This window comes from Protobothrops mucrosquamatus, unplaced genomic scaffold (genome assembly GCF_001527695.2).
Source record: "Protobothrops mucrosquamatus isolate PMUCROS unplaced genomic scaffold, P.Mucros_1.0 scaffold_254, whole genome shotgun sequence".
Lineage (NCBI taxonomy): Eukaryota > Metazoa > Chordata > Lepidosauria > Squamata > Viperidae > Protobothrops > Protobothrops mucrosquamatus.
The window spans coordinates 299,426-313,923 of NW_015386330.1; the positions used below are offsets into that span (position 1 = coordinate 299,426).

The window sequence follows — 14,498 nt, forward strand, 5'->3', positions numbered from 1 at the left end:
CACACTACAGTAAGTAAGATTATTACTGCTTGTTAATACACAAGATTATATTTTTACCCCTAACTAGCAATCAAGATATGTTTCTGAAATCCACGTGGTTCCCACTTCTTGGATTTTCCAGCTATATTAATCTTGACAACAATCTTGAACACTGCAGGAGTAAATTCCCAGGCAGACATATAGTGAGCCAATTAAAACAGAGTCTCTTTGAAATGATTCCTTTGAAATCTGGGCCCCGAAGCCGCTTCTTGCAGTCACTGAACTTCTGCTCTCCCATTTCCTTCCCATAGTCTCTGAAATAGGTCTTTCATAGCTGGCTAGGGTTTCCTGTGTTTCCCTACCACTACATAGGACCGATGGCAAGCCAGAAGTGATTATTTGTGCTCTCATATTGATCCTCACTGACCACAGGAATATGAGCTGACAATTTATTCTCGACTGGCACCAACTCCATTTCTTCACTTTCCTCAGCAGCCATCCAACTAGCTGTCAGGGCTTAGGAGTGTTACCAAAATCCACTGCTGTTCTTGGCCACTTAACTTCTAATGGCTCATGTTGATCTCTCTAGTTGCTCTAGTTGTTCTAATGCCAGGAGCCTGTTCCGTTAGGATTTGTTAATAATCCTTTCCAATACATCTGTTTTATTCTCACTCTTGGCTTTCTCTGTCTTAAGTTTTTCCAATTCTCCTCTAGCCTCCTTTCACATCCAACTCAATCCTTTATTTTATTTATTTTTATATTCTCATCAGTATTGCCATCCATTCAATTATTGGTGTTAAGCCTTCTTCAGTTATCACACTGTCTTCTTATCCTTCTCATCCAGTGTTCATTTATTTGAGACAGATGAAGTTTTTGTGTTGTATTCCTCCATCTCTCCATTCCTTCTGCCTAACACTCTTCTATCTCCTTGTACTTGTCCCTATATAAGCACTTCCTGCACTCAGTCCAAGAATCTTTTATCTTCCCTGTTAAGTGGGTGGTGGACAGGGTCACTGCTTTACATCTTCTTCCAGTATAATGTAGTTACAGCACTGACAAATCATTCAATTTCTAGCTGAATTCAGGTTTTTTGGAAAGCTCAGTAGGTAGATTTTCTTCACATGAAGTTCTAGTCCTCAATGTTTTAGACTAAGAAGAGGGTTTTTTTAAAAATCAAACTAATTTTTCAACTTTGTTCAAGGACTCCTTGGAAAGTCACCATAGATTTGTCAGTAATGATGATCAATAATGGTAAGCAAACTACTCTAAAGCTTGTTTTCAATTATTAACATTACCCTATAACTTGTATTTGTGAAGGCATTTTTAATACATTTTTGGCCATATCCTTCATCCCGCAAAGCCAAAACTGGATTATATCTTCTCTGCAGAAATTTAGGGTCCATATGCTATATATATACGGCACACTCCAAATGTGCCAGATGAAATACACCATGCAGAAATCTTGGCTCTGTGTATATTACACCAGAGAAATGAAAGCTATAATCCTGAGATGAATTTCCAAAACCATCTACAAGAGAAGGCCTCAAGTCTCTAGTAAAAGCTGTTTAACCTCCCCCCCAGAAGCATGGTTTTTAGAAAAGACAAAAGAAAAAGAGATGAAAAAAATTAAAAAGTAAATATGGCACCACCCATTTCTTATTTCAGCCTCTCATCATTAGTACAATCCCCTTAGTAGATGTCAGGTAGTTCTTGAGAAGAAGAAAAAAAGATTCTTTAATCTGGGTTTAAAAGGTTAATTGGCACTCCACCATTTTACCTCTATTCTCACTTAATTTCTCCCTTTGGGTCTTACTCACAAGTTCATGGTCTCACCCATTTTTGGGGTGCAGGTCTCAGGGAATCTGGTTTTGGGCTCCAAAAATTGTCTAAAAAAGGTTAGGACAGCCCTTCTTAATTAAGAGCTTTTAGACATGATGGGCTACTACTTGTCAGTCAGCAGCTCACTGGTTTCCATCACAGTTGGTGATACAATGACATGAAATCAAATCCAGCAAATACAGATATGCATGGCACTAGGAACCATTTGCTAAAATTATTAAAACACTGTCCTCTTAAAAAAAAATCTTGGCAACTTTTACTCACCACTCAGTAGCTGAGAGGGCTTCACAAACACTGGTTTCAATTTAGTCCAGGACAACTCATCTATCACCACTTCTTAGCATTTATAAGATACTTCTCCCTGAAGTCAATTCACTTATATTATCTTCCAAGCTGCCATAGAACTCAGTGCATTAATTTGCCTCTCATCTTATTCCAGTGTCACAAGAAGCAGCATTGTTTAGCTAACTTTAGCTGATCTTGAGAAGCTAACAAAACCTGGTTAATAAATTGTAACAAGACTAGGAAGCAAAAGAAAAAAAGAAAGAAAGAAATCACTCCAGAAGAACATTGCCAGGAAAACAACATGGGGACGTTGAGATAGTCACCAGAGTTGGCCTTCAATCTTTATCTTCACTTTATTTCACTGCTTATCCTCCATCATTGCCTATTTTCCCCCTGCATCATTGCTTTTTACATCATGTTAATCTATTGCAGTGGTTCTCAACCTATGGGTCGCGACCCCATTTGGGGTTGATCGACCATTTCACGGGGGTCGCCAAGCAAGGCTGTCCGCCATTTTTTCCCCTTTTCCGGCGGGTGCCTTACCTCCCTTGAGCTGGGCCAGCTGGTGGTCGGCCTGCTCCGTCTCTGCTGCTTGCCAGCTACGCCTCGGCCGGCGCAGGGGGCGGAACCACGCATGCGCGGCGCTCCCGGGCAGGGAAAGTCCTCAACTTACGACCGGTTTAGTCCTCGACTTACGACCGGTTTAGTCCTCGACTTACGACCGGTTTAGTCCTCGACTTACAACCGATTGGGGTCACGGCATTAAAAAGGTTGAGAACCACTGATCTATTGCCACTTCTTAAGTTACCTCCAATTCGTTTTGGTCCACCTGACCTATTTTCATGGCTGTTAAAGCTACTGAAAATAAATCCAATGTATTATTTTCAACCCAGCATCAGATTGTAACCACAATGTACATGCTGGACTGCTGCATGGATGCTTTATTTACTTTAGAAATGTACAAGGCTGTCCACTTCTGTGATGACTTTGGGAATGTAAAAGCAAATCATACAATCATAATAATACAAAAAAGCACCGCAAAAAAAGGGTCCATTAAAAGACAGTCAAACACGCAGAGCCTGCTAGCCACTTGAACCAAGACAGGTTAGAACATAGAGAATGGATAGTGTTTTAATTAATGGTTCAATGTGTTATACAAACTAGGGTAATATATAATATTTCTTGTCCCATTTCAATTTTGATTCTGAGGCTGTGATTTTCATATTTTGCTCACCCTCTTTTTTATTGCCTTCTATATTTTGCAAGTTAGAAATGCAATTGTTGTCTGGTCTTCATCATGTTTTTTTTGTATCACAAATATATGTTTATAGGGCTATAAAACACTCTTTGTTCTTCAGGTATAGCTACCCCCCCACCTTCCACCATTACCCTTCAGGGCCATTTCAGAGTGAGGATCTAAAAAATCCACGGCCAATTTTGGAAGCACATACATACAAACTGCCAACGCGTTTTAAAAATTTCAGTAGGCCATATTTAAGCTGTTGCAAAAGAGGGAAAGCAACAATGTCTGAGAATCTCACCAGAAATATTTTGTACAGTAAAATGTATTCCCAAGTTATGGACAAGGGAGATTTCTTTTTAAAGAAAAAAAAATATTTCCACTCTTTTTACATTTTTTCCACATAAAATGGAAAAAAAAAACATTTATCAGAAGAAAACTAACTTGATTAATTGCATCCTTAAGATAATAATGAAAATACATTAGTTCAGGAAGTTAACATAATGTATTTAGTAGATTGTATTTGAAGCTAAGTTTCCCTATTTATAATGTAAAATTCTCATTTACCAAATAGGAATCTTTAAGAATATCACCATATTCTTTTTCTTAATGAGAAGGTGAACACAATTGACAGAAGCTTCCTTGTAATTATAAACCATTCTGTAAATTGTTGGTAAATTAGTGTTAGGTATGCAAGACATTAAGCACAGACATCAAATGCTTCTGAGACAACTGAGCAGTTTCTCATTATTGAATTTACTTTAATAAATGCATGTTAAAAATGCCCTTTCTTGCAGATCTAATCATCCTAATGCTCTATTTATTTCATTAGCCAAGCTTTGTGTATGTGCACATCGAACCCTGTGTTTGAATTAACCACATTTCTGCTGCTTGATTTGATTAAAATAGCAGCAGTTCCAGCAGTATTTGTGTACTCTTGTGGATCAGACAGAATTGTAAAAAAAAAAAAAAAAAAAGCTTTGGAGAGTATGCCATCATGTTTGTATATGCAGAAAACTAAATCATCATAAATTAATCTCATCATAAAAGTAAATCTTTTATAAAGTAAACCTTGAGGTGCACAGAGGAGCAAAGAGCTGTGAGGCTGGTTAGTGCTATGAAAGCCCTCCCCTTGCCTTTTAATTAATTTCTTACAATGAATTTTAATAATATTTGCCTCTTTTTATATACTGTTTTTAAGTTTTAATGCTTTATTTATACACCACCCAGAGTACAAATTTGAAGCAATTCTTATTTAAAATTGGTGGTAATATCTCTTTTTTAAAAAAAGATGTCTGCATAATGTAGCCATTATCCTTAATCAACTACTAAGTCACATCTTAGATTCTATAAAAATAATATACATTTATCTAGAAATGTTGAAAAGCAATACATATAGAAAACAATTCTTATATATCTTGTGTTTTGAATATGTTACAAAAGGCTTTTACTGAAACTAAACCAACAATTTATTATTTATTACATTTTTAGAAAATGTAGGATAATATACAGTGTATATACATTAGATATATATTATTGCAGAAATTTAGAACTATACTCCTATATAAACGTGCTATAGGAAAATCCTACTAAAAGTAGGATTAAATTCTAAATAAATAGTGCTAAACAGATAACATAAGTTTATTATAAGTGAAGAGATTCATTTTTTCCCAATACTTCCAATATTTTTTACAATACTTTTCTAATACTTCCTTACTTCTTCAAGATAAGAAAGATAAGGGATTCAATTAAAATAGTTAACATCGAGGAACATACCGGTATGACTCACCTGGACTTAGAAAGATTTCTGCACTAAATCTCAGTATCACTTAACACTATTCTCATGGTTGAATAGTTTTAAAAATGGCAATTTTGGAGTCAGGACACTTGGATCCCAGGAGTATTGCCAATGTTTTTCATTCAAATAAATGAACTTCCATTTACCTTCTTTGAAGTCAGCATTCTTCTTCCTCACTAGTACTCTGAAATTTTCTGCTGGATTGACACTTCCAACCTACAAAATACTTCAGTTAGAGTCACGTCCTCTTCCCCAGCTTTTATAGCCTTCTTCCAAATTTTAATGAAATACAAAGCTTAATTCTGACCTTTCTCATTTCTAGCTAAATCAAATAGGGCTTTAGATACTCATAAAGTGCAATGTCTTGGTCAAAACAGGATTTGAAAGGAAGAGCTCTGTAAGATGAATCTACAATATGACGCCCTCACCTGAAATTGTCATACTGTCTAAAGATTACAAGAAAGGTTTGTGTTGCTTTCATATGCAACTTTTCCCAAAGTGCAAGTTAATTATTCATTCTTGCTTATGCTTATTTACAAGCCAAGCATATCAGCCAAATGGATACAAAATAGTTGCCCTAGCCATCTAATGTTAGAAGAGCAAACATCCATGTGGCTTTCTCGGAATATTTTAAACTCAGACATTCCAAAATGTGAACTATAACAGGTGAAGAAAAGACTAAACCATAGATAGCTCCTATAGGAATTAAGAGAGGAAATAATGTATTTCACTGAATACATAGAATTGATACAGAAACCAAAAATTAGTTTCCACCAATTACATGTAAGGGCTAATTTCAAACAAGGGCTACGTAAAACATTCTTATATGGGGAACAATTGTTTTATTTTTTTAATACTGTAAGGGGGGTGGGGCTTGGTGCTCTCTGCGTTTGCTTATTTTCTTTCAGACGTTTCACTACCCATACTAGGTAACATCATCAGGGCTAGTAAGGAGTGCAGTTTGCTGTCAGTTTATATTCTAGTGGTGGTCTTAGAGATTCTTTGTTTGCTGTTGGCTTCTTTGGCGGTTTCTTGATTGGGGTATTGTTTATTCGATTGTTGGTCTGATGTTAACCTTGGAGTTAATCTAATCAGCACGCAGATCAGCATAGATAAACTATAAACTGACAGCAAACTGCACTCCTTACTAGCCCTGATGACGTTAACGTCTGCAAGAAAACAAGCAAGCTCAGAGAGCACCAAGGACCCTTCATGTCAACCCTGAGGTACAAATATTCTCCTTTATTAGTTTAATACTGTAAAGAGTGAAATAGTGTCCTTGAGTCAATCACATTCACTCAGTCCTTGGAAGCAGGCAATGACAAATCACTTAAAAAAAAAAAAACTTTGCCAAGAAAACTGTGGGGACTTGTTCAAGCAGTCTCCAGGAGCCAAAACTGACAAAGCAGCAGAAGCAGCAGCAGAAGAGCCAATGCCAATCAAGTCCAGAATTGTGTGTTATACAAGGGACAAATAGATGCATCAGGAAAACTCACAAACATCGTTCGTCATTTCTTCAAGTATTTAAGGCACTTGTCTGTGATTTGGGATACGATACAGAATCATCAATACTTGTAACCATGAACATGTATGTTAAGATCCATGCATGTAATTGGGTCTTCAGAGACCACATGCATCACTTTGCATTCCCTTATACTGAACAGCATTTGCCACAATCCCATCTCTACACTATATACATCTTTCTGCTGAGGAAGCATACAACTAATGGTTCTAAATCCATAGAAGGCTGAATTATTTAAGGAACTATTTTGTGTTCTTGTAAATATTCCGTTTAAATGTGTTTTTTTTAAAGAAAATGTATACTTAAAGAGAGATCATGGTTTCGCAGAATAGGATGTAGTTTGCATGCTTTGTTAATCACTAAAGCTACTGCATTTGAAATTGAAAGTGTGTTCACAAGGCACATTATGAGGAAACCATTCATAGGCACTTCAGTTTACCCAGTTGAGGGTTAATAATCTACAACACTCTTTCAATCATTATATTGGATACCTATATGGGGAAAAAATGACCAAAGAGACATTGGATATGGCCTAGGAAATAGGCCAATCATCCAGTTCTCGGTACTTGCTTGCCTCATCAAGAAAAGACATCTTTAACACAGTAGCCAATCTAACCTCTTCTACGGCAGAATCTTTGCCAAGAGTACTTACTGTAATCACATTGCCTTCAGAGAGGCTTGCAATCCCGAAACTGGCTTCACCATCTTCTGTTTTTGCCTTTTTAGCATTGGGGCCATCTTCATTACTGGAAGAAGATAAAGCCATCAATCTGAAGAAATTCTTCCTAAGATAAACTATCTAGTAATCACATCTACTGTGAGAATAGTTTTAGAAGATACATAATAATAATAATAATAATAATAATAATAATAATAATAATAATAATAATAATAATAATAGTAATAGTAGTAGTAGTAGTAACAACAACAACAACAATAATAATAATAATAGTAATAGTAAAGTTGGAAGGGACCTTGGAGGTCATCTAGTCCAACCCCCTGCTCAGGCAGGAAACCCTATACCATTTTGGACAATGGCTGTCCAGTCTCTTCTTAAAAACTTCCAGTGTTGGAGCATTCACCGCTTCTGGAGGCAGGTTGTTCCACTGGTTAATTGTTCTAACTGTCAGGAAGTTTCTCCTTAGTTCTAGGTTGCTTCTCTCCTTGATCAGTTTCCACCCGTTGCTTCTTGTCCTGCCTTCAGGTGCCTTGGAGAATAGCTTGACACCCTCTTCTTTGTGGCAGCCCCTGAGATATTGGAAGACTGCTATCATGTCCCCTTTCGTCCTTCTCTTCATTAAACTAGCCATACCCAATTCCAGCAACCGTTCCTCATATGTTTTAGCCTCCAGTCTCCTAATCATCTTTGTTGCTCTTCTCTGTACTCTTTCTAGAGTCTCAGCATCTTTTTTACATTGCGGTGACCAAAACTGGATGCAGTATTCCAAGTGTGGCCTTACCAAGGCATTGTAAAGTAGCATTCAACTCTCCTTTAAGCTCCTTCCAAATTATACTTTGTTTCAGAGCTTATTCTGAAAAATAAGGAATCAAATCTGATGTCTGAATGATGAGTGTCCATCCGAACTACAGCACTGGCTACAGAATGCTTTTTCCGAATACTTGAAAATCAAATATTATTGTCTCTGTATTTTACTAATATAACCTCTAGACATGTGTATATATATGCACACCTTAACAGTACTTTGCAATCACGCCCGATTCTTTTTTAATGTTTAAATTGACATTAGCAATAATGGGAAATTTATATTTAAGGAAAAAATCTATTTACCCTTCTAATGTAATTTGCTAGTTCTCATTTTCAAACTGATAGCTACCAAGTACTTCTGTACACAGAAGCCCGGTATGACTTCTAAACCATCTTTCAGATTAGCATACCTAAGAGCTTATTAAACATCTTTTTGCAGTTGTCAGTACTTATGAGAAAAACTCCCAATTAAATATGCTCTTGTGTTGGATGACCTTCAAGAACATCCAAATTTGCTTCCTAAAAACAAGCCTTAGGGTTTAGCAAGATGCAATTTTATTGTCATTATCTGTACCTTCTCTCCATTAGACAGAAGAAACGAACATTATGTACACATATAACTATGACAAAAGACTTGCTTGTGGCTTGGTCCCCTATTTTTTTTCTAGTACAGGATATGCAGATGGAAGATTTTGCTTTCATGCCAGATTTTCCTTTCCTGTGAGGAAAAAAATTCCATGTCTCCAGAATGTGTTGATCCTTCATTATTCTTGTGCAACTGGGCTAAACCCCTGAAGTACTGTGTAGAAACTTATAGTATAAACTCATTATAAAGAGCAAGTCCAATTTAGCTCTGAGGAAAAGTTTAATGACTGCCCCTTACATATCAGCATCTGGATTTTTTTGGAGCAGAGATGTATATCCTTCCAAAGCTGGGGTATGAATATTTCTACCCTATGTTTAGGTGGGTAGGTGAATTTTCAAAAAAAAAAAAAAAGTACATTAAGCCTTAAACAAACTTAAGATGCTTATTTGTTTGTAGGAAAAAACTGTTCCCCATAATGCCATTGGCAAATTTAAAGAGGCTTGACCATTGCTGGAGATCTATAAGCTTCGAGATATACTTCAGAGAAATAAAATGCATATTTGTAAGCAGGGCTTTTTTTCTCATAGAACGCCCAGAACGGAGTTCTGGCACCTTTTTTGGATGGAACCTTGTAGGGTAGACAAGGCGGGTTGTATGACGTGTGTGAATTCCGGCACCTTTTTTTTTTTTTTTTTTTTTTTAGAAAAAAAGCACTGTTTGTAAGACAAAAAAAGGATCTGCCATCCCAAAACATTCAGGGATCTTTGTTATGCCTTATTTTCCAGACCAGCCTAGACCTAGAATTCTTGGTGGTCTCTCATCCAAGTATTGACTATCCAAGTCCAGCCCTGTTCAGCCAGATACTGCCACTTGCTGTTGTTCCACTAGAGAGCTTTAGCTGGGCATTAAGTCTTTAAGGATGCAAAAGACAGAAGCTTTACATACAATTAGAACATTAAGAGCTTCTTTCTATACCATGCTATTGAACAAGCACTTGGGACCAGCCCAAATAGCCAAGAGGCAGTAATGTGCCCCCTACAGAAAGAAGTACCAGAGGAGATGAAAGACGATAAACAACTAAAGAACTATTTTTGCAGTGCTGCTAACTCACTTGTCTTTGAAGATGGACTGAGCTGTCTTCTGCTCTTTTATTTTGCCTCCCTCCTTCAAGGGAAAAAGAGCTTTTACTTTCTGAAGGGGAGCCTTACATTTTTTTGCCACTTCCTGAGGAGCCTCCAACATGTCTAAGAGGTGGTTTTCAATGGGGGGTAGAGGTGCATCAGGATGAAAAGCTTTATGTTGCAGACACTGATGAAAGATCACAAGAGAATAAGCAATGCCAAATCAGTAAATCAATGGATCTATCTATGAATCAATCTATCTATGACTCAATCAATCAATGAAAGATATATTTTGCGTTTTTCTTGTTATGATGGAAGATACCTTTTGATGAATACAGAGTAAGATTGCTGTAGAGGACAAATATGAACTTGTCCTCGACTATATTCTGAAAGTGGGTGATGTTGTGTGATATGGTTTGTGATGAAAGGTTTAAAATATTGCAAACCTTCATGCTCATTATTGTCAGCATGTCAAACTCTCATTGGGGTAATCCACATTAGATTACCCAAAATTGTAAAGACACCTGATAAATGAATAAAAACCATGGAACAACTTCCCATTGAAGGTAGAACTTCTCCTTCTTTGTTGAAGTTCAAGAAGAAGCTTAAAGAATTTATCTTTTACTTAAACTTTTGTGAAACTAATATTGAAACACTGGACTGAAACTAGAATACAATAATAAAAATATTGCCGCATCAGAATTTAGTTCTATCATATATTTCCTGATAAGGCAAAAAAATACACGATTAAAGCTTCTCACATTTAGATTCACCTGTGAAGCCCTCAACTCCTCTACAGTAATTCCCATGAAGCTGCCCAGTCTTTGCAATACTGAAATGTGGAATTCTTCTATGTATTCTTCATGTTTTTCCTTTGACACTAGAATAAGTAATGAAGGGATGTGTGCATAGGCTAGTCTATTTGGGAGTCACTGGATTAAGTATTGCAGGAGGAAATGCTACATAGCTTATGTGAATTGCTGTAATATGTGATTCCTGATGCACAAAAATACACAAACACAGCATTGTGTCAATATACATTGCTAATTTGCAACCACAAAGAATCTGGGGTAAACTGAAAGTACAGTATGCTAATAATAATAATTATTTATTAAACCTGGATATCACCCAATCCTCAATGACTCACAACAATCAAATAATTTACTATAAAATCAATAAAACATAATGCTTTTTACGGCAATAATGATCGTACTTCATTCTTGTATAGAGGAGCTTGTTTCATGCTATTATAATTTATTTTGTTATCAACAGGGATGTTAATATAAATTGGGTAAGAACCAGTTCCAATAAAGTGGTGGGTCCCTCTCCCTTTTTATTTTGGATTATAGATTAACTTGGGTATTTCATACATGCAAAGGTATTCAGAAGATGTTGATGGGTTTGGTGGTTGAGGATATTACTTATGTTCTTATAAATTTTAATTCCTTTACTGATATTAACATTGTTGTGGTTGTTTTTATTATTTACTCCTACTATTTTAAATAGAAGGCTTTGCCTTTCCACTGACTCCGCTCTCATTAATAATTAAATGATCTGAATCAATCTAAACCTAGACCAGAGGTTTGGGGGGGTGGGATTGGATAGTTTAACAAGTTGTGAAAACCCAGCCAGTGTGGTCTACGTACTGTGTTATAGAGTGTGTTGTGCAACCCCTGAAATTTTGTCTTTCAGTAAACATAAATTAAAACTCACGAAGTTTAATATGTCATGCTATTATTTGATTCAGACATGATGCTGATTCCACCCTCATGGCAGATGAAGGAGGGGGGGGATCTCAGAAAGAAATCCCCCAACTTCAGTTTTATACTAACATACTTTATTTCCTCACATGTATTCAAAGAGTTGTCTAATCATCTTTCCAGGTACTAAATTCAAATCATTCTTTTGGTCTATTAGACAATTGGGATTTTTTTAGCATAATGAGCAGTTCACAAACTCAGAAAATGGAGCCCAGGAAATGAGGGAACTGTGGGGGTTCTGTGTTGTTTCTGTTTATCAAGATGGGCCCAGAGCATGTAAGGAAGGCAATAAGGTAGATTAATTCACACAGCTATAGTGTGACTGCTGGACACCTGCAGGCCCCAATAGAGTTTTCCCAGATTATATTGGTGGGGGGGAAAAACCAGTCAATTCACACAAGATGAACCCAATTGGTTACATAACCCATCTGGCTGAGAAGAACGAGGGAAAGTTTTAGGATCTTACCTGGTACAATCTTTGAAACAGAGGATTTGGGAATTTGCTGGTTTTAAATATATCCACAATGGTCCCTTCACTATCATCTTCACAAACTAAAGACATAGAATCAATCAGGGAGTCAACTGCAGACAGCTGATCCTCTGGATGATCAAATATAGATAGGGAAATAGTTAATAAGATGCAACAGATTTTTCTGCCATTTTATATATTTATTTACTCAATGTATACACTATATTCTGTTCATATTTAACATTTCATAGCATAGCAATTCATAGCATAGACACAACAAAAGTAGAAATAATAAAGATACAAGATAAAAGCAATAAAAATGCAAAGAGCATGCAGCAAAACCATTAGTATTTAAAGGCTTGCCTAAAGAGTGGTACTATACTTTGACTCATCTTTGAAGACCGTGTTCTCCAACCTGACCCTCTCCAGATGTGTGGAGCTCAAGAATTTTCAGGAATGGCCAAGCTAGAAGGAGAATTCTGGGAGATGAACTCCACAAACCTAGAGGGGGGCCTGTGTTTTAGGAAATCTATCATAAAAGATCAGGTATTTTCTTTCTTTCTTTGGGGGAAGGAGAAAACTCTTCCAGAATGCTGCTGCAGCTTCCTCCTCTTTCTAGTCCTAACAGATTCAGACCATGTGTCATTTGTATACATAACATTTGGTTTTCAATTTTTATCCCTATAACAAAAATTCTTAAATTTTTAAAACTAAATTCTACTGAGTTTGATGGGCTGAGAATGGGTGTATTATAACTGATCCAATTTGGACCACTGAGTGGATACTTGAATCTCTGTCTCCCAAGTTCTAGTACAACCCTATTATAGGTAATAAATAGGCCAAATCAAACTAAACTAAAAAGAGAAGCACAGAAGTACATGCAATGAATATAATCAATAGGCAATTTCTAGATATTCCTGACATCATCCCTGTTTTGCTTATAAAGCTAAATTCTTAGGATTTTCTGCACAAATATTGCAAGATATCACTTTTCTGCTTTGTTTCATTCTATTTTTCTGCCATGTGTATCTCACTATATGTTGTTTTTAAATACAAATAAAGGAATTACTTTAATGTCAAGCATCTTCAAAAGATTATCTTCATTCTTCTGATCACAGCATTCTCATTTCTCCCATTAAGAAAAAGCTTCATCTGATAGCTTTTATTCCTAAATATATTTTTAACACTACAGTATTCTACTTTAGGAGTGTAGTTTATACCAACTACATTTAGTATAAGGAACAATCTTTTTTTCATCTTTTTTTTAAAAAAACAACAGTTTAGAGCTCATAATCACTCCCAAACTGCTAATTGTAACATAACAATCCTCTAACTACATTTCTACATAACCAACCATTTAAATGGTTTCAATCTTTTAAATGATAGAGAGAACCCAGTTACAAAGGGAATACTGGTTTGATAATGTCTCAGTGCATAGTGCTGCTAATAAGAAACACACACACATACCAAGACCAATCTTAATGTGTCCGGGAGAGTAACAGTAATAATTTAGGAAGAGGAAGGGCAGACCCGCAATTCACAGGAAAAAAGTATCTCAGACTACACACTGTATCACAGGCCCATCATTTTTTGTACAAATACAACAAAGGACTCTTTCAATCAGATGAAAGACACCAGGAAGCAGACTGTTGAACAGTATATTTTGTGCCCTCCCCTTGCTAGATTTGATTACTCTTTTTCATAGCAACTAAAGGATATGTTGGAGTCGAACAATGGTGAATTACCCTGATTATCCTTAGGCACTTTTAAGATCAGTGCCAATGCTTGCTTCCTCCCCACCCAAAGTATATACAATATTAATTTAATTGAGTGAAAAGAATGGAGAGGCTGGAAAGCTTAAAACTAAACAAAAACATCTGGAAAATAATCTAAACATCTGAATGTATATTGAGAAGCCATGACTTCTAAAAGAATAAAGGAGCCACACATTATAGACCTTATCCTGTGTACTTTGGGGTAAGAAGAGTTAATATGGATGGAAATTACTTCTGAATAGATAAGAACAGGCATGTGATTCAAAATGCAAGCTCACCTGTTGGGGTGCACTTTTTATTATTTTTTAAGGAGGAAAACATGTAGTGTCTCAAATCTTCCATATAAGGTAGTTGCACATAAGCCAAACACTAGAACAAAATGGAAGAACATGGAAGAAAAGGCAATTGGAATAAAAGCATGTTGTGGATTTTTTAAAACAACAACAACCCCAAATAATAGAAATTAAATTACTATTTAATTAAAACATTCAATATTGTGTAGGAAGACAGGCTGGGTGACCGGCCCATCATTCTCTCTCAGCCCAACCCACGTCACAGGGTTCATATTGTGAAGAAAATAGGAGGAAGGAACATTATGTATGCTTGCTGTTTTGTGTTATTTATAAAAACTGCAGGAT

General features: G+C 36.3%; 1 protein-coding gene across 1 annotated transcript in view; it reads right to left on the reverse strand.

Annotated features, from left to right (window-relative positions):
* The window catches only part of XRCC5 (X-ray repair cross complementing 5), a 57,321-nt gene that overhangs the window by 18,492 nt on the left and 24,331 nt on the right, over positions 1 to 14,498 (reverse strand). Inside the window, exons 12-16 of the mRNA XM_015831175.1 lie at positions 14,139 to 14,229; positions 12,083 to 12,216; positions 9,847 to 10,043; positions 7,316 to 7,409; positions 5,288 to 5,357 (exon numbers count right to left, since the gene is read on the reverse strand). Coding sequence (XP_015686661.1) covers positions 5,288 to 5,357; positions 7,316 to 7,409; positions 9,847 to 10,043; positions 12,083 to 12,216; positions 14,139 to 14,229 — 586 coding nt within the window. The remainder of the gene's footprint in view (positions 1 to 5,287; positions 5,358 to 7,315; positions 7,410 to 9,846; positions 10,044 to 12,082; positions 12,217 to 14,138; positions 14,230 to 14,498) is intronic.